Consider the following 21,214-nt stretch of genomic DNA (forward strand, 5'->3'; position numbering starts at 1 on the left):
CCATTGCACCACCCTATGTTTTGGTCATGCATCACCAGCTGCTAGTATCACCGCCTTCTTCCTTTTTTTTTTTTTTTCTTTTTTTTTTTTTTGTATATTTTGAACAGTGCTTTGTTAGAGATTGTTGAAGAAGCTTCTTTTTGTTGTTATGCTATATCATATGATTTTATATCACATTAAACTTTATACTGGTATTATCAACAATGAAATGGATTAGGCCTAGTTAAAGCCCAAAGGTCTGACAGCTTTCAAAGCAGTTTAAAGTAAAAATAACAATAATAATAATAATAGTAGTAATGCAATCCATTATGTTAAGTTTTTAATATTTTATGCTTCACTGATGGCATGGAAAAGTTGCAGAAATAAAAGACTCATTCATAGCAAGCAGTTCTTATTTTGAAATTCTGTTTATTGGTTCATCTTTAGCCAGGAGGGCAGCAGCAGCCACACCACACTGAGAGGAGCAAAAAGTAAAACAAAAAAAAAAAGATGACAACCAAATCTGTGCCCTTCATCTCTGACAACTGTAAAATAAATACATCTCAACACCATCCTCACGATTAATGTCAGCGCCATTGTTGCAACCATTTAAATAAATATCCATGAAGCAAAAAATGGCAACGAAACAAAGTGTGAAAGCATACTGTTCCATATATAATATATTCATTTAAGATAAATTTCTATATATATTTGTTCCATATACTCTCCTTAAACTCTTTTGCAACATACAAGATGCCAATTTGTACCAAAAGCGATGCTTGCTAAGACACGAGAGGAGAAGTGTAGTGGTTATAGTGGCAGCCTGCGTACGTACAGCATCACACAGGTTCAGACATGAGCTCCGGCCCTGAGGGCGGACAATGTTGAAAATGTTTAGGATTTTAAACTGGAGCACTTTATTTATGACATACAGATGCACAAGCCATGCGGTACGGGGGAGTCACTATTTCAAGATGTTAATTCCCTCAAATAACTGAAAAAAATGGAGTTGAAATGACAAAAACAGTGGTGCCTTACTCAGGTTTACTAACACCAGTGCTGTTTCTATTACAATTATCTAGCTAATTAGTTCTCATTAGCTCTTGTCACTATACTGAGGTTTTTAAAACGTTTGACTCATACCCCACCCACAATGCATTGCTTATGCCTCTGTGTGTATCTGTTGTACATACAAAAGACTGCATACTGTAGAGATTATGATTGGATAGTTGTCACTGCAAAGATATTAAAGCTACTCTGAACACAGATGAAATACAGTTGGCTAAAAAACATGTGCAATATCATCCCGCTCAGATAGAAAAAACAATCCAGATAGAAATAAATCTTCCCCAAGTCATCTTCACAAGCACCAAAGATCTGACTGAAGTCGCTCAGCCAGGGTTAAAGGAGACAATGTGCGCATCTGTGTGGAAACCCATCAGAAACCATGTCCACAGTGATGCAGCTGAATATGAAAATGTTTCCATTTTGAAAGTTTTACACTCACACTATTGTTTTCAGTCAGGATTTTCTGTTGCCGTTGAAGCATTGTTGTTCACAGAGATGCATGCAAGGTAAAATACGCCAGCTATCAAACATTTCCTTGAAAAGCTCACTTTCATGACACTGCCATTTTTCAAGCAATTTCTAATATCTTTTCATTAAGAAGCTAAAACTGGCAGTTGCGATGTTGGGTAACTTTTCAGATTCATTAGCATTAAGGTGGACATGTTAACCCTGGTGATTTGCTTAACGGATATCAAATACTTGGACTGTTGTTTTTCTTGTTGTTGTTGGATGCCAATACTTTGAACAGTAATAACTGTGGAAAAAGGTGGAATATTAAAAAACAATGAGGGAAAAGGTCATATTTAAACTGAGTGTGTCCTCCATAGTTGCCAATCCATCTATCAAAGTGGAACCTGTGACGAGACCAGAAACATTTAGGGCAACATTTGCACTTCCTTAGAATGCACAATGCATTGGTGAAGGCCCGAAGATATTTAAAGAGGACATGTTACACATTTCTGTTGCATAATCCTTATAGGCCTAAAGCATAGGTTTCAGACTCCTCCAAACATTCACTTCTTTACAATTTATTTTACTCTTGGCTCTGCATGATGTCAGTATGGTCACCAAAGCCCCACCCTCCTTCTATCCAAGTCTTTTGTTTGTAACAGACAGCCAATCAGAAGAAAGTTGAAGACTTTCAGTTACCACAGCCCAGTGTAAGATAAATAAGGATTATTTTAAACTGTCATTCATGCAAAGTTGGTAAAATCTAAGGAATTAGCATAATAGGTCCCCTTTAAATTTACTCCTTTAGCTCCAAGGCACCCTATTAGCAGTAGTTCAGTAGCAAACCCCCGACAAGTCTTCAGTTTCCTCCAGTCTAAACTATAAAATGTTGTTAGCACATCTAATGTTAGAAATGGTTACTTGTTCTGTCATAAAGTCATTATCAGCCTTCGCCTGTTTGCAACCCACTGCCTCACTTTCCTTTTGTGACAGTAATAACAGCTGCTACTTGAAAACATTCACAGATTGCATGAATGATTGTCTCCTAACCCTGATACATGATTTGGATTGTCTGCTTCAGAAATTTGCAAAAATTCCTCAACCTCAACCTCCTCAAGAGGTTCATTGTTAGAAGCTCTTTCTTTGAGAGTCTTTATTTTTTTTAATTGTATAGAACCATTTTGTGCAGCAGTGACTAATGTATGTAACTGTAATTGCACTGGTTCTATACATCTATCTGGATTGTTAAATAACCCCTTTGAAATCCAACAATGTTAATAATTTTTAAAAATGTTAATGAGGAGTAATTTTGCATTGCAGTCAGTTGCCCTAAAAGTTCCTGAATGTGGACTCTACAAGTAGCTACAAGTTCACAATAATGAAATATAGCCATAATATCAATCTCATACAAACAAAATAAAGCAGAATAAAAATAGTTTTACACTTAACAGCCCATATTTACATATAAAAATATAACAAAGGAGCATTTAACATATCAGGTCAATGTGTGTCACACACACACACACACACACACACACGCACACGCACGCCCAGATGCATCCAAACATGAACACACACGCTTAAAAACCTGTACATGCTTATACACACCAGCAAACATACATGCATACTTTGTGTGTGTTTTTTTAACTGATTTTGATCCTCCTCTAAATGTGTTCCATTAATGTTTTGCATCAACACCTGAAGTCCTGAAAAAACTAAAAAAAAACAAACGAAAACCAGAAATTTAAATCTACACTGTTTTTACTGAGTACTCGTAGTTTCCAAATGACCTCATGGACCCATCAACATCCTCTGTTACTTTCCCTTCATCGAAAGACTCCTTTTCTTTCCTCTTAGCATCCCTCCTCACCATTCTGTCTGTTTGCCAAACACCACAACTCTACTCATCCTGTCCTCTCTCTTCCCTCCCTCCCACGCTCCATTCTTCTCCAGGCCATTAAGAGCTATCATGAAGCTAATTGCCTGTTTGATGAACTCTCCATGGACCTGGAACTCAAGGCTTTTAGCCGTCTGAGCTTAAGAGGAGAGGCGGACGAGACAGTAGGGATATACAATGCAGTATGGGTGTGTAATGTGCCTTGTGTCGGCTGCTTTTGATGGTTGGGTCATTTTTAGTGCTGTTTGGATCAGTTTTAGACCTTTTGCCTTTACCTGTAACTAACCGTTATTTTTTGAAGTTTTGTCCAGGAAGGTGGGAACTAATGAAATTTTCTATCCAATTTCAGTAACAGAAAATGAAATTGTGATCCAAGCTCAGGTCCAGCTCTAGGGAGTCAAATACTGCTATTTTGTCAAAGCCATTGGTGTCTCGTACATATGTACAATGTTTGCTTTGGTGGTACTCCTATCATACATCCTGTCTTCACACGAACGCTGGCCTCAGTACTCCAGGTGAGGCTGTTTTTTCAAGGGGTATTTTCAAACCTAACCACTCCTAACCAGGAAGTGAAAGAACAAAGTGAGTGGAAATTGCACCAATCAAACAAAGTGCAAAGCCCCAAACTGAAGATCAGAACATGCTGTCTCCTGGCTGACAAACTCCTGGTTAATAAGCGGCCCTTATTCTCAGCATTGAGTGTGACCTCCAAAGGTGCGTAAAGGCACTGGGACCAAAGCAACCCTTGTGCATATCTGTGCAACAGCAGCTTCTGGCAAAAGCACAGCATTTGATACCCTAGGATGAGGATTCATTAGTATATCAACCTTTAAGACCCCTCTAGCACTATTAAATTTTTTACCTTCTTTTTACCTTCTTTACCTTCCTTGCGTGTCCTTTTCTTCAGCCAAGTAGTCAACTGCTTTTTATTTAAGGTTATAGGACGCAATGTCTCCCCATGTTAACTCAAGAATTTGTTTTTAAATGCTAAAACACTTAATGGATTATATAGATAGATGGTTCATTAAGAATATGGTTTTCAGAACCCTCCAAGCATTTGGATCATCTGGAAGTTCAGAAATGGCATTTGATTTCAGAATGGGAAGCGAACTGATGGGTGGGGTGGGGGGTGGTAATGTGTAGTAGTGGAGGAGAGGATTGTGAAGGAGGTGGGTCAGATGAGGGAGCGAGGGAGGTTGGCGACAGGCTGGCTTCAGGAGGAAACCCGACCAGACCCTCAGAGCTCCAGCGAAGCAGGACTGCTAAAAATAACACAAGGCAGGCTTCTTCTGCTGATAAAACAACAAACACACAGGCTCATACACAGGTTGTTGCACAGTAGGAGGACACACACAGACGGACACGCACGCACGCTGCCTCACAATAGATGCATCCTCCCTCTGGTTAAATAATCCCCCAGTGAGCTCTAGGCTCACAGGGAAAACATTGTCCATCTACCTCACAGTGCTTTTCGTTTACAAATGAGCTTAATAACATTGAAATTCACACAGTTTGTACAGTGAATGGTCCCTTTTTGGTGTCAAACTGTTGCTACAGGTGTCTTTGATCTCACTTTATATCTTGGTGCTTTGCTGAGTCTCAGTAAGATGTTCACCTCAGTACAACACTGGTTTCCTCGTTCATCTTTAACGTTTTTTCAAAGTTCTGAATCTCGTTGTAGTTTTAACCTCCGTCTCTCACACTTCTTCTGTTCAGGTCAGAACCTGTTTGCAAAGTCCATATGCAGGCTTCTTTCCTTTTTGATCTATTCCTTTGCAAAGAATTAGCACAGAGAGTGGCAAAGGGTTGAGAAGGGAGGAGGTTCAATAATAAATAAATACATTTTAACATGCCCAGATTGCACCATGTTTTTTTGTTTTGCCTTGTTTTTTGTCTAGGTGTCTTGGTTAAGGTTTAAGTGTCAGTCCAGCAAAGCACAACAGCTTCTTATTCTTCAACACAGGCATTAATTCTCCAACATAAGCAGGCACATTAAAGCTTTGGTCCCTCCTGAGTTGGAGAAATAAAGGTACGTTAGGTGAACAACTTGGTTGTTTGGTTGGGTGGGTGATTGGTTGGCTTGTCATAGGTAGGTAGTTGGGTCACAATGGCACTGTCGTCATGATGTCAACTGAGGGACCGTTGACTGGCGACAGCACTGCTTTTGGCCACATCTGAGGGGAAATTCATTTACTTGGCCCTCATTCAAGCCTGTCATAACGGTTTCTCCAGAGCTTTGCTGCGGAGCGAGGGATGGCATGGATTAGGGTTGGAATTGGAAATCTTGCGGCACACAGTGTTGGTGTTGCTGCACCTGCAGCCGGGCCGCGTAGCCCGGTCGTGGGCACACCGGCACAGAGCAAGGCACAGCCTGGCAGGGGGGTAGCAGCAAAGGCAGGGCAGACATAGCGCCAGCAGTCCCATTGTGCTCCAGCGGGCACAGGCGTGGGCTGGAGCACATGAACATGGCTGGTCAGCACAGTTATCTTCATCATCCTGGGCAGAGCAGTGATAGAATAAACCTTTGACACAGCACAAGCATGTGCCATACTCCACGGCATTCTCAGCAGAACACAGACAGCGTTGTCCACAGGCCCAGCAAGAAGGCAGGCGGCGCGGGGTGCAGCACTCTTGGCATTTACAGCGACCACACCGCTCGCAGATGAACTGATGGAGACTGAGCTCAGCCTCATCTTCCGCCAGGCGTTTACCCAAAGAATCAGGCTTCAGGTCCCCTTTAGGCTGTGAATGGACCACTGAACCTAAGCCAGAGTGAGATGGTGTCAAACCTGCCAGGAGCCGCTGGTCTGAGGTGGCACTTGTTCGTGACATAGAAGAGCTTATGGTACTGGAACGGCTCAAATGGGAAAGATGAGTGTGCTGCTGTTGACTTTGGCTGCGGGACATGGCTGAGGGGAAGGAAGGCTGAGGGTGATGGATGTATGCACCGTGAGGGTAACGGTCATCGTGGACCAAAAAAAATCCAGACTGTGTTGCAGGTTCCAGTGCCACGGGCTTCTCCACATAGTCATTGTTGGCCCGAATGGCACGTATCTGGTCAAGCGACAGCACTGAGTCCAGCTCCATCCTGAAGGAATGAGTAGAGTCCATCCTGGTCAGCCAGCTGGATGGCACCAGGGTTGGAAGCCGGGTCTGGGGCAAAGAGCTCCCGGTGCTCAAGGCACATCAGATAAACCTGCAAACACAAAGAAAGGAAGCAACAGTGATTAGTGGTTTTAATTTTTCATGAAATTCTGGGTTATAAGATCTCTCCCTCTCTGAGATAAATAAGAACTATTTTTAACTATCAGGAGTGACTTTAGTAAAGTGTGTTAATAAAAACATTTAACTGGAAATCTTAAGCCACTTCTACACATGGTAGAAGTGGCTTTCGTATTGGGTTGATATACATTCAGTTTATACCAGGCATATTTTCTGTAATCATAATTATATTATCCTTTCCAGGGTCGCAGGGGGCGCTGGAGCCTATCCCAGCTGTCATAGGGCGAGAGGCAGGGTACACCCTGGACAGGTCGCCAGTCTGTCGCAGGGCCAACACACAGGGACAGACAACCATTCACGCTCACATTCACACCTAGTGACAATTTGGATTATCCAATTAACCTATCCCCTCAAACTACATGTCTTTGGATGGTGGGAGGAAGCCGGAGTACCCGGAGAGAACCCACGCAAACACGGGGAGAACATGCAAACTCCACACAGAAAGACCCCGGCCTGATGGTGGAATTGAACTCAGGACCTTCTTGCTGTGCGGCAACAGTGCTAACCACCGTGCCACCGTGCTGCGCGGAAGCAAATGGATGGATGGATAATTATATTAACTAATGAACCTTTGAATTTTGTATATTTTAGATGTTGTTGCTTCATTTTTATGAAGTCAAAGAATGATTTTTTTTGAGTGTATGGTGTATATTTAGTGTTATGTGGAGAAAAATGTTGTGAAAAGCAAACAGTAGCCCGCATGTTGCTCTACAAAAATTTAAGAAGCATTTGATCAGGGATGGATTTTAGCTGCAGAACCTCCACACAACCATCAACCATGTCATCATGACCGCTGAGGCGCTCCACTGCTCAAGCTAACACTATTATTAGCCTGCCAGAGTCAAAGAGACACAACCATGAGGTTCACACTGTAATTTAACATCTGTTGAGCACAGCTGCTGATGCCATGGAGGAATCCCACCTGCAGACAGAGGCTGGCCTTGTGGCCAAGCACTTCAGCAACTTACTGAGAAGTTGCTTTAAAAATGGTTTAATTGATATATATTAATTTCATTTTGTCTCTGATTGGCTCAACTGTGCCAGCTAAAGGTTTTGGACTGATTTATTGAGGTACATTTTCACTGAGCAAAATATATCACCATAAAAATACTTTATTTCAGAAAACCATCTGATAAAAATAAAGTAGGCTACACTGAGTTTTGGTCTGTGGTTCCAACCAAGCAGCAACCACAGCGAATTGCTGAGGCCAGTTCAGAGATACTTGAAGACATGTATTTCCTTAAAAGCTACCAATATATGCCAGTAAGTGGCTTATAAAAATCATCTGCTTTCCTGTAACAGTTTCTTTACAAACTATTTTCAGAGGAAGCACTTTCTAGAAACAAGGTTCCTGTGTATGTAAATTATAAGTATGTGAGCTATTTGGAGCACCACTAATAAACCTTGTTTATCCTCATGCACATTTTTTTGCACAGGTTCGTATAGAACTCCAGTGGACCAGTTTTACCTCATTTAAACCATCAGCTTTTAGATTTACAGTTATTGCTTCAGTTCACTGAAATTTGTGGGTATTTGTTTATGCACAACTCTCATAAGGTCCTGCCACAGGATTTCAGTCAGGTTGAGGTCTGGACCTTGACTGGGATCATAGTCCTTTCTCAAAATTTAGCTGTCGGACAGATGAACTCACATTTGACTCTTGACTACTTTAGTATAAAGAGGTGTTCATGATGGACACAGTGACTCAAAGTACCCTGATCCTGTGGCTGCAAAATAAGCCAAATCTTCACCTCTTTATCACAGTTTTTGAAAGTTAGTCTGAGGTGTTTGTTCAGTGTTTTTTACTGTTTTTGTATTTCTTATGGCCAGACATTTCCACATTGGTCCAGTCTGTCCAAAGAACGTTGTTCCAGAAGTTTTGTGGTTTGTTCAGATGTAACCTTAGAGAGAAGAGGCTTTTTTCATGGCAACAGCTTTAAATAAGGCATACAGACTCTTTTTCTAGTTTCACTGTTATGAATTTAACATTTTAAATGCTAACTGAGGCCTGTAGAGCCTGAGACACAACTCGCTGGATTTTAGTACTTTTTCAGAGTGTTGGACAATCTGATCTTGGGATAAATTTGATGGGACATACACTCCTGAACGCTTGAAATCAGCAAAACATCTGAACCTTTCCTTTTATAGAGGTGCTCAGACCTGTTGATGATCAGTTAATCAAGTCTATTTGAACAGAAGCACCTGGCTGCTAGTTACCCTTTTATTTCCAATGGAAACTGTAAAGCACTGGTAGGCAACTCCAGGCCTTGAGGGCCGGTGTCCTGCAAGTTTTAGATCTCACCCTGGGTCAACACACCTGCATCAAATGATTAGTTTGTTACCAGGCCTCTGGAGAACTTCAAGACAAGTTGAGGAGGCAATTTAGCCATTTAAATCAGCTGTGTTGGATCAAAGATACATCTAAAACCTGCAGGACACCGGCCTTGAGGCCTGGAGTTGCCTATCAGTGCTGTAAAGGGTCTAACAGGACGGGATAGAATTAATTTCACGTGACTGTGTTTTGTATTTGTGATTAAATAATGCATTTGTGGCCCTACAACCAGTAGGACACAAGAGTGGAAGGACCAAGGGAGGTGTCCACCATTAAATAAATCTTTTATGTCCTCTTGAATTAAAGAATAAAAATACGAAATGTTACTGGGTAATCTTCGGAGGGTGTTAATATATCTGGTTATCCTGGCCAAGTAAAGTCTGTATAAAATGGCATGCATTGTGTTGCATATGCATTCAAATGCTGAGTAAGCCACTGCTTTAAAAGTAAGCGTGTGTTTGCTTGGAAGTGCAGTAAATGCATGATTATACTATATTAAATTAAAACGTCTGAATATAGATTAATATGCCACTGATTTGATTTCCTGTTTGGACATCAGACACAGAACGCTGTTGCTTCATTTAGAGGAAAAATGCTCGGTTCTTTGTGTTTGTTTGTGATAAAGCAAGCAGCCAACATATATATCCACACACACACACTCAGCTATATCCTCACAGAGAAATGGCAGTCTTGCCAAGTGGCCAACGGGGAGAGATCACTGGCTCACTCCTCACATGGGGCCGGCCCTCTTAGAGAGTAATGAGGCCAAATGGAAATGCGTTTAAAGCAGCTCAGATCATGAGATTAGATAGAGCAGGGAGGTAAGAGGAAGCAGAAGCAAATAAGTCTCTTTAGCCGCATCCATATGCATCTGGACTTACTTCAAAAATGTTTCCTCTATTAGTGTCCACACTTCTGCCAGAGCAAAAGAAACACTGGAGATTCTCTTCTTTGTTTTCTTTTTCAAAAACCAGTGCATTATGCATTTTCCACGAGCCTCAGATGTTGTGTTATTCTGCTGGATTCTAGCAGGTTAATTATTATTAGCTGATTCTGGAATTGCAGTATTGACCTGCAGATAACTGTCTGAGATGTTAGACATGGGTGGTCGGCTGGGATTATACTTGTTGGGAATTGTTCTGCTTCACACTCAAATGTAGTAAAGACACTGACGCATGTTCATGTCTATGCAGCTCAAAGATGCCCCTAAAATTCTGTCTCCCTACATTAATGGCATCTTTTCCCCAAAAGCTAGTCAATTATCTTCAGAGGACTGCATTATGGATTTGTGTTAGTTGAGATGAGGAAAGTCTGTCATTTGATACATCACTTCACACTTGTTCTGCCAAAATATTAATGAATAAAAATTGGCGCTGGTGTTGCAAACAAGACAAGATGGGAAAATTCTGGAAGAAAGTAACTGATTGTGGGAATTCACAAGTTTATGTATTAAATATTCTGTGATAAATAGACTACACAACGTGTTCCCCCTTACTTTAATTTCAGTAGCACATGATGCTTTCTTTTTAAATAATGGTCCAAATAAAATGATTCAGTTTACTGCCATGCCTGTCTCATACGTTTCCTCATACATTATTGCAAAATACATTAAAAAACTTTTTAAAATATTTAACCAGGATCTCTCATTATGGCCACAAAAATATGTTAAATAATCGCAAATGTTTTGGGGGGGGGGGGTTGTACTGTTTTGAGTGCCCAAAAGTTAAATAAAAAGTAGGAAAGAAGAGAAGTGGATACTGAAAAAGGCAATGCAGACACAATGAGAGCAGAGCAAACAGACGTAGGGATGACAGGGAGGTGGTTGAAACCTAAGAATGGCAATCCATCACTGTGAGAGCAGGAGAGGTGATTAGCGAGAATACAAAATACACTTCCTGTCCTCTGTGCCAGGAGACACCTTTGAGCAAACTGTGGCAGCCTGAACAGAATGGTGCCCAACCCTCCGGCTTTTCTATATACCCCCCCCCACGCGCTGCCGCCGCACCCTGCTTCCAGAAATCCAGCCATAAAGCAGCAGATAAGGAGGGCCAGGTTGTTTGGATGAGGATGCATTTTCAAATTAGTCTGAGGAGAGAGAAGAGGACCTGGTGACTAATCTCATCACAGAGCAGTGGCCATGGCTCGCTTATACTCTGCTCGCCTATCACGCCATCTAATTGTTAAAAAGAGAAGAGGCCTGCCAACTATTTCCATGACCTCATATTATTTACTCTTTCTGGTCGCGCCTACTATTGCCCCCCTCTAATATGACATATTTACAGCAAGTCAACTCAGGAGGCTTGAATGTAGAGTTACTGTAGGACATTTTCAACAAATTCAACAAGCAGTCGAACGACTCGCGATTTTCAGAATGCATTTCTTTTCTCTGTTGCATGATATAGTTAGGTTGTAGACAAAGAAGCAATGCCCCTTAAAAACAAGAATTTATTTCAGAAGTAAAACTTTGTCCAAAGCTTCTATTTTATGATTAAATTCCACCATAGACTGAGGTTTATTGCTGCAATGAAGACTGATGGAAATCTTAGTGAAGTAAATAAGCAGCACTACAGGTAAGCATACACTTTTAATACAATTATTGTTTCTAGGAAGATTAGAGAGGAAAATATTGTCTGTCGTAAAGGCCCTGGTATCATAATCGACGCATGGCCTTTATGCATGCAATCAGCTACTCTGATTGGCTAAGCTGAGATTTCCTGTTGTTTTCAGTGCTGATGCTCAGTCTTGCTTTGCTGGGGAGTGTCTGTCACCAATCCTCTGGTACCAGGAGCTCAGATGAGAGCTTTGACAGAGGGTAACAACCCCCCCGATTTATCACATGGAAAGTGAAGTATGTGATGCTTCCTTACAAGTCATCTTTTAGTTTTCTTGTTTTCTTTGGTTAATTTGTTTGTGATTCTATGACTCCCAGTCACAGAATATAGGTATAAATCGTAGAGTAAAGGAGCATGCTATGCAAAGTGCAGCAGTCAATCCTGCATCTTTTTAAACCCTGAAACTTCATAAACTATAAACATGCATTGCTGTTTCTCCAGCCTTCAGCTCTGGTGGATAAAATAGCATCAAGCAGTTTGTATTTTGTGTCTGCATACACTACCATCGTACATATACAGAACAATTAGGTTCAAGTTTTCGGAGAGTGAAGCATCGTCATCTGTTTTAAGAAAAAAACTCATGAAAATGTCTAAAGTTCGTGTTAACTGCAAGAACCTAAACCCATGGACTTGGAGACAGAGGAACATGGGGGAACGCAAAACACTAATGAATTTTAGAGTTTCAGGACTACAGCAGTGCTCTGTATCACACCTTTCATCAAACACTTTGCTATTCTAGTAAATTTAGAATAATTGAAAGTTTGGATCACATGCTGACACCTGATATTTCGTGGTCCTAAATGAGATGGATGTTCCCGGGTAACTTGATGCACGTTTGTGGCTTACACTGAACTTCCATGGCAAGAAGCACAGTAATTGTTTTATAATGTATCTGGTTCAGAGGAGAACGAGGTTTGGGGATTTTTGTGAAAATTGTGCTCGGCAGCATAAGAACAGGATAAGAACAAGTATTATTGTGGACATACTGACAGAAAAAGAATCAATGGGAACAGAAGACAGAAGGAGAGGGTTAACAGTATGAATACACGTTTTTTGGCACGTTTTTGTTTCTTTCCTTTTCTTTTAGCATGATGAATTCTCCAAACATTGCATAATTAACATAAACAATGGATGTCAATGAAGCAAACCAGCCTAAAAGAAAACAGTCACAGGGAGCTGTTGTTTCAAGAGGCCGTCAGCGGTAACCTGAGGATGGACCTCTGTGCTAGGGGAGTATCAGTAATGACTGAGCCTGTGCCCTGGGACACACACACACTCACACACACACACACACACACACTCCTCTATCACACGTTTCTACGAAAACGCACACCACACACTGATCTACACCACTGCCCAGTCATTTCTCATACTGCCAGGTTTAAACTTCAGTGCAGTCTGTCTGTATCATTGATACACATAAAACAAGGGTTCATATTTTTTTCTTTTATTGCCTCATTTGTTTTCTTGCTTGTAATGTAGGTAATCAGACAGGAAGGTTTTTTCATCTCTTTAAGCCTTCATATACCAGGAAGCAGGAAGTTTGTGTTTTTCTCAGTACAATTAGACATGAAGCAAAGACTCGCTGCTGCGAGCTACGCTATCCAAGCAGCTCATGTTCAATTAAGTCAGAAACATTAAAGTCATCAGTTTTTGTCCAGGTGAGAGCCATCTGTTAGAGAACAGGACAGTAGACAATGATAAAAATACTATAACATAAGCTTATTTGTTTGAAACCTCTAAATATTATCATTAACAGTTGGCATTTTGTACTTTTGGCATTGGGTTTAAGAGCTGACCATCACTGTTTGGATGCGGTCTATGCTAAGTGCACTTCCAGAGTTTTATAAACTCTGAGAAAAAAAAGTGTTTTATGTTGAAAACCCATTTGCCTCATAAAATCAACAGGAAAAAGAAACTTGTAATTAGTCCTGATTCCTTGTCTGCCCGCTGACTCTCTGCCTTCCGCTGAGTCTGGGCTCGACCTGCTGATGGTCGATGGAGTTTAATGGATAAGGCTTTGCTGTATCTCCCCCTAGATGACATCATGGTTTCTGGCTATTTTAGAACTGACTGCAGTGACCCTTTGCCTCGAAATGAGGAGGGGTTGCCCTCTCCTCACATCTCCTTTCCTTTCTTCTACTTCCTTCTCTCATATCTTCCCCTATCTTCTCTGCTCCTCTCACTCCCAAATGTCACCTTCACTGCATTCCCTCAGCCTTCTCTTTCATCATCTCACTGCTCTCCTGTCCTTTTTACTCCTTTAACGTTTTGCAGGGTGTTATAAATTGTCTTTCATGAAAGATGCTGTCAAGCGGTGACTGTTGTGGTAAACAATCTGTTAGTTTACATAAATACATTTTGGGAAATTATCCTTTTTTTCACCAGGGAAGATCAATATTGATTTAATGTTTATGCCAATATGTCACTGAGCCTGAATATAAGAAGGGAAAACTCAAGCTCCAAACAGGGGCATAGCCAGGATTTTAAGCTAGAGCCACACTGGAATCAGTTCAGACCGACGTGGCAAACAGAGACCAGAGAAAGAGATACATATAGATATTTGGCAACGTCAGGCAACTATGGGGGAAATAATTGCTGGGGTTGTGAAGTGGGCGTGACCCAAGATAAACTTTTCTCAACTTTTGGGCAAGTGACTGAAGCAACTACCAGTGAGTTATGTGTGCAGGTAGTAAATACATAAGTGACCAGCAGTCAGCTTCAGCGAGATGAACAACAAGCAACTCGTGTGGCCAGAACTTCAGAAGTACAGGGATCAAGAGTCGGCCCCACGTTTCAGAAAGAAATAAAACACTTGGTAAAAGTGTTCAAATATATATATACTCTAAATTATATATGTCTAAAGATTGTCTCTATCCTCACTGCTATAGCGGTAATTATAAATAACTAAACCTTCCCACCAATAGCATTGGGCTTAAAGTTAGCAGTGATGTCTGTTTATCTAAAGAAACTTTTGGGAGGCTCAAATCACACATATTGAAATAATGAATTCTGTGAATTGTACAATAAATTATGCATTTGTAAATTCATTTACGAATTCATTTTTTAAATTATTTTATTTATTCAAACATTACTAAAGTAATTTATTATTTAATAATTAAATTTTAAATAAAAACACTATTTTTAAATCTATTTTTCAAAATGAATTATTAATCCATCAATAAATAGTTCAAATCAAAAATTATTTCGCAATAAAAGAATGAAACTCTCAATAAAAAACATTTTCAAATTCCAAATTAAAAAACTGATTTTCAAAATCATTTTTAAAAAACTATTTGAAAAAGAAAAAGAAGTAAATAGTTTCCAGAATCAAAGATTTATTTCTGACATTTAAAATGGCGATTCCACTCCTCATTTGAAAATCCATTTCCCTTTCCTGTTAGCTCATGGATTAGATATTATATCAGCTATCTGATTAACTACTGGATTAACTATTGGATTAGCTATTGGATTAACTATTGGATTAGCTATTGGATTAACTACTGGATTAACTATTGGATTAGCTATTGTGCAGACAATATGGAACATTTTAATTATATTTAATGCTGTTTTTTTTTTTTAACTTCTACTTCTGTCTTCTTATAAACATGAATCACCCACATTATGAGTGTGGACAAGCATTTTGTGTCCCCAAGTGACGGTACACACCTGCACCATGGAGGTTAGCATGTCGGTCTGCACGGTGACTGTGGGCTACCATTGCAGTGCCATGCTTGGACCATTAATCCCATGCTGTCTTTGTTACTTTTCCTACTATTGAGCTGCCTGATTTTCCCATGTAAAATTTGGAGCTATTTTAACACAAGAAAAATAATCTATAACTACAGAAAACCTTTGATATTGAAATATGATCTGATCTATGAAAAAATAATGATGGACTGTAAAATTGCCACAGACCCCTCATTTGAATGCACCGATATACTTCTAGGCAAATAAGTTACATATTTATGTACTTTGCTGTTGTATGTAAAGACTTTGGACTCATAATGGAGCACTATGAGATCCAACTGTACTAGATATAGATTTTAATCCATTATGCTCCAGTCAAATTCAAGCTTTTATAAACAGGAGCCCATAGTGATGTCTTTGGGTACTTTGTACTCCAACACACTGAATATGAAACTATGTCTAAAGTCCCCAAAAGTACTTTTGATGGCTTTAGACATAAAGAACGAGGCAGCATGGTTAAACATCACACTGAATCAGTACATATCATTTAAATCAAAGAAGAATGGATTAGTCAGCTGTATGCTGTGTAACCACATTTAAACCAGCACATTCATTAGGCTAAAACATTTGACTTTAGCGGTTCCAGCTTTTCCTCATGTATGACTGTATGTGCATGCGTGTCAGGCCAGTCAGGCACTAAGACCCAGGGGCCTTCCTCCTGATGCCCTCCGGGAGCACAGCAGGATTGAATGACAATAAACTGGATGAGATACCGGATGTGCCGAATCTGACCCCAACGGAAAGACTGAAATAGACACTGCAGACCAGCAAGTCCAGGCAGAGGGGGTGGGACAGGAGGGGAAGGAGCAAAAGAGGAAGGGAAGAGGCAGCGCATGAGTAATGATTGGTGATATTAGTAATCATAAAAATGAAAGTGGTGGAGATTTGTTTCAGGAGCTGCACATAAGTCAACACTTTTTTCTTTTTCCTGACACATAATTTATGTAAAACTAAATTATAGACGGCCAATAACATGAACTGTTATGTTGAGAAATCAGTATTTTTAATAAAAAAAAAAAAGCACCAATGGATGAAATAGTGATTGCTTATAGGCTACTGTTCATATTCGGTACATGGCAGGCTGCCATCTTGATCTGCACCATCATGTGTACAATCCTGCCTAAAGACTATAGAATATGGATCAATGGATGATGTTTGGAGTTGGAACTAAACAGTGAGAGCTTTGCTGATTTGGATTTCAGATTGCTGTCGTAATTTTTAATGTCTTAAATATCTTATCTAGTTAGCTGGTTAGATAAGATATGAAAGTAGACCAATTATGCTTTTCCTTGTTTTATCTGATAGAAGTTGCATCACAAATGATGGATCGTCAACATAAATGTAGTCAAAGTTTCTAATAATGAGGTCAGGATTAAGCCCTGTGAGCCAAAAGGTCAGACTTCACCCTGCTCTATATGTTTCTTCAACTCCTCTGTATTTGTGATTATAATGAGAAGGTATAATTTATGGTCCCAGCTATGGTGGTTTGATCATGTCATGCAGCACAAAAAGGCCCACCCATCTGCTTTTCCAATCTCTAACTGCCAGTTAGAAGAAAATTAAAGTGTGAAATGTGAGTTCTATATAAAAATGTGGCACTTTAGATAAGCATTGAGTTTAAATAGTCTTCAAACTTCCAACTCCTTTGTACAAAGTCTGAGCAATGTCTGATTTTACGGTGACAATATTCATGTTGACTGTTTGGCTGCTCTTGCTTTCTGCTACACCTTAGTGAGGACAACTTCAATGTCTCGACCTCTAAGTTCACACGTGAAAGTGGCTAGCAGTGGATTTACTAACAGACCATGCAGAGAAGGGCAGAGTGAGAAAAAAGATGGATTTAAGAGTAAACAAGTTACAAAGAAGAAATGTGTGAGAACAAGCAGTACTACGTTAACAGTAACAAAGGGGGCGCAGTCTAAACATCACGAAGGTGTGATAAGAATGCACATTTCTCACATGTGTTGTCAGCAGAGACAAATGAAACCTTGATATTGACTCGATCAGCATTGCTTTTTTCATCAAAGACTTCAGCGTGTAACAAAATTACCAACTATACTCAAAAAGTATCCCATGCCAGCATGTTCTTCTCAGTCTGACCACCTATTGTCATTTAAAATCGCTCTATGTGGATTTATTACCACTTTGACCTTCCGATCAATCTATTGACCTTCAAGGAGAGGTCAAAGGTCAAACGTGACATGATTTTTTAAATCTTTATACTGCACTTTCTATATCTTGGCAATACACACCACACTTGTAAGAACTATAGTTATAACGGTTTTTTTCAGTTTTTAGTTATAAAACAGAACATTTTTTTGGTTTTTAATGATTCAAGTTGACGTTGAAGACCTTTGTGGATTTAATGCATTGTTAACATGACCACACTCTACACCCCTACAAAGTTTTTGAGCTATTGTGTTTACAGATAGAGTGACATGCATGCATGCAAACCAAAAACATAACAACTTAGTGGAGGCAATAAGTACCAACCAAGTGGTGACAGTTGTGCTGAATGCTTAAAAAGCACAGCTTGTCTTTGTGATTCGAGTTGCATGCTCTACCAAACTGATTTAGTGGTATGAGAGAGTAAAAAAGTATGCAAGTAGTTTTTCTAATGGAGAAAAACACTTCTTTCACTTTCTGTAAAAATACCATATTTGAGTGTTTGTATTAATACATTTTTTATATATATTTCCTATACTCCGGTCAGTTTAGTTTTCTTAAATCACTGGTTTCCAAATTCTAGCTTCCTGTACGAATATCATTGGTGTTATACAATCTAAGATTTGAAGTTTAGGGATGACTAAAGACTAAATAAACTAAATAACATCAACCACATGAGGCCTGAAACACGAACGAGTCACACCTGTTGCTTGTTTCACACTCTCGTAGTACCATAGGTTTGTATTCTATTATATTCTGTTCCCTTATTCTGTGTTATATATCTACTTTATTTATTCTTTTATAACAAAAGGGAAAGGTTACAAGAATGTGACTAGTTATATTTGACGGAGAGCCAAATGTGATTGTCTGAGACTGTATAACAAAGATTGTTTGGAGTAAGCAAGCAACAACAGTGCAGAGAAGGCAGTGGAAAATTCAGATCACATTAAGCATTTTATTAGAAAATCCTGAGCATATAAGTCTAAGGAGCTTAAAACAAAGGGAACTGGACTTCTTTATGCAAAAGAAGTCCAGTTGCTTTCTTTTTTCAAGCCTTAAAGACGATTGTGATGTGGATGGCTGAGAGCCTTCAGAGATATTTTGAGCATATAAGCTACATTATGCATTTCTTTCTGAAGCTAAACCAAGAAATATACATTTAAAGAGGGAACTAGTGACATCTTTTTACTGTTATTGTCATAAAAAGTATAAAATCCAAATCTAAGCTGTTTGACATCACTGGATTGATTATTTGGAGCATTTTGTTTGAGGAAAGTAAAACTGCTGTAAATATGGTTGACTTTTCTGATGACTGCCTTACAGTCAGGTGACATCTGGTGACCTCATGCACAGTTAGCACAAGTTTGTATTTGATTTGATTGACTCTTCCCAAAATCTGATAAGTTAGTGGTTCTCTAGTGTATTAGGAAGTGTATTAGCTCCTGTGGCGTTCCATTTCCATCCATCCCTTCCCTATCTTCAAACATCTTATCATTCATTTTGTATCGTCATAGTTTTCCTCTACAATCCATCCATCCCTTCATGGTCAACCCCTCTGCCTAGCATTGCCACTCCTCTAATCCCATTCACTTTCTGTTTCTTTCACTCCGTCCCATCGGTCCATCCCATCAGTTTCTCATCCACCCACCCCTCCAGTCCCACCCTGGCGGAGATGGGTATTGACATTCTGCATCCGACCTTGAGGACAATCAATCCCAACCCCACATGTCCCCATCGCAGTTCCCCCCACACATACTGCAAAGGTACCGAGACTGATGTTAACATGCAGAAACAGTTGGCTAATATGATTATAGCACACCATTCCAATTTTTTTGGGATCATCACGAAGTGTGTTTGATCACACCTCCCAGTGATTTAAAAGAGTTTGATTAAAGTCACCAGACCTTGTGCAGTAGTTGGTATTGTTTCAGAACATAAATATAAAACTCAAAATGGATAATAAAGATTCAGTAATGGTAAATGACTGAATGGATCCACCTTTTGATTGTTATACATGTGTAATATATATTGATAGAGAATAGAGATTCAAGAGTAAAACCCATCTCTTCCTGAGTGTTTCTCCAGCAGCCAAGACAAACACAAGAAACAGAGGAAAGGACGAGACCTGATCTTTTGGAAAAAAATATTGCAAACATAGTAGGGCAGTGATCAAACACTGAAAATAAACAGAGAATTTGACCATTGGTATCCAGGAGGTTGCTTCCAGTTGATGTTAGGTTCATGTGCACTGAGGCTTTAAAAAGTTCTGATGCAGATTTACCACGTCAAACTTTTTGGTTTCATTTTGACAAAGCGAGACTTCATTTTTGTGAAATTTTGATTTTTTTCTAGTAGGTGCTACTCAGACTCCCACCACATTACAATAAAGTTATCATTTAATCATTTAAAGAACTTTTGAGTATAGAGATGGCTGAGCTTGATCCAGCTGAAAATTTGCAACATAGTAAACAGCTTATTTTCATTTAAGCAAGTGAGTCAGACCAGGGTCTTTATTTAGAGAACCAAGAAAAAGAACTTTGAATTAAATTACATTTATGCCCAAGTATGAAGTACAAAAAACCTGCAAAGCTGGAAAAACCTTAACCCGTAGTCCCTGATTTCAATAAAAACGAAATTAATGAAAATATCAGTTTCATGCAAATCATTAATAGTCCATCAGCAGATCAGATGGCAACAGGATGAATTTATGCTTACCTCTGATTGGTGCGAGATCCATTCTGCAGCGGTGAGCCGGGGCGTCCTGGTTGTCTGTGTTTATGTATGATTTATAAATGTGTCTATATGTCTGTGAAATTTGAGTTGATGTGCTTTTTATTAGTTTTTATATTTTAATTAAACTCACTTTATTGTACAACAGGGAGTTACTCTCTCCTCTCCAGTTAATTTTATAAGATTACTGAACTCCTGCTGTCTTAAGGGTGTGTGCCTGAGGGTGGCAAAGAGGCTGGGAGGATGCTCTTCCCCAGCACGACGCGCCCTCCTCCTCCTCCTCTTCCCGGAGCTTTTTCCCAGAGCACCCCGATCGTGGTGCTGTCCTCCTGAGGTCACCTCCTCCTCCACCTCCTCAAAAAAACCCAGCCAGTCCTTTCACACACACAGCAAAGAAGGGCTCCACTCTCTCTGTCCAAGGCATTCAAGTTACGACTCTGCCTTCTGATGCACAGATTGTCTCAAAAGCAGGCACAGTTTTGGCGCTTGTAAATTTTCTCAGTTTTCACAAACAGAAAATTGTCCTCTGCTGCAGGAGAGAGAAGTGGGGATATCTCCACTGAGAGCGGAAGGAGCAAAGTGAAATATCTGCAGCTCAGTTCTTTTGGTTGCAAAAATAAATGGTGATGAGAAAAAAAGTCTTAATTGAGAAACTGATCGCAGAACTTTATTTTTTATCTTGGTTTTCTCTTTGTGCTGTAGTTTCCTCTCCACTCTCCAAGAGATGAATGACTGAGAGCTGCATGCACTTTCTCTCGCTCCCTCTCTCTCTCTGTCACACAGATACACAGTCCAGTTACCCCTCCTCCTCCCTTCCTCTCTAACTCCTCCCTCTCCCATCACTGAATTAAATTCAATTCTCTGCTGTCTGAACATGACAGAGCAGAACGCTGTGTGTTAACTAATAAACAGGTGCTGATTCTTGATGTTTTCCTCTAACCGATGTAG

The 21,214-nt window shown here is 39.8% G+C and overlaps 1 protein-coding gene across 1 annotated transcript; it reads right to left on the minus strand.

Moving 5' to 3' along the window:
• Nucleotides 1-394: 394 nt before the first annotated feature.
• Nucleotides 395-21,013, minus strand: LOC116328496 (protein sprouty homolog 3). Its single transcript, XM_039618900.1, has 2 exons — nt 20,252-21,013; nt 395-6,590 (listed from the first exon to the last, which is right to left on the minus strand). Exon 2 carries the CDS (start codon nt 6,503-6,505, stop codon nt 5,609-5,611), a length of 897 nt encoding a protein of 298 aa, XP_039474834.1. The 5' UTR covers nt 6,506-6,590; nt 20,252-21,013; the 3' UTR covers nt 395-5,608.
• Between the last annotated feature and the right edge of the window lie 201 nt (nt 21,014-21,214).

Source organism: Oreochromis aureus, linkage group 10 (genome assembly GCF_013358895.1).
Source record: "Oreochromis aureus strain Israel breed Guangdong linkage group 10, ZZ_aureus, whole genome shotgun sequence".
Classification (NCBI taxonomy): domain Eukaryota; kingdom Metazoa; phylum Chordata; class Actinopteri; order Cichliformes; family Cichlidae; genus Oreochromis; species Oreochromis aureus.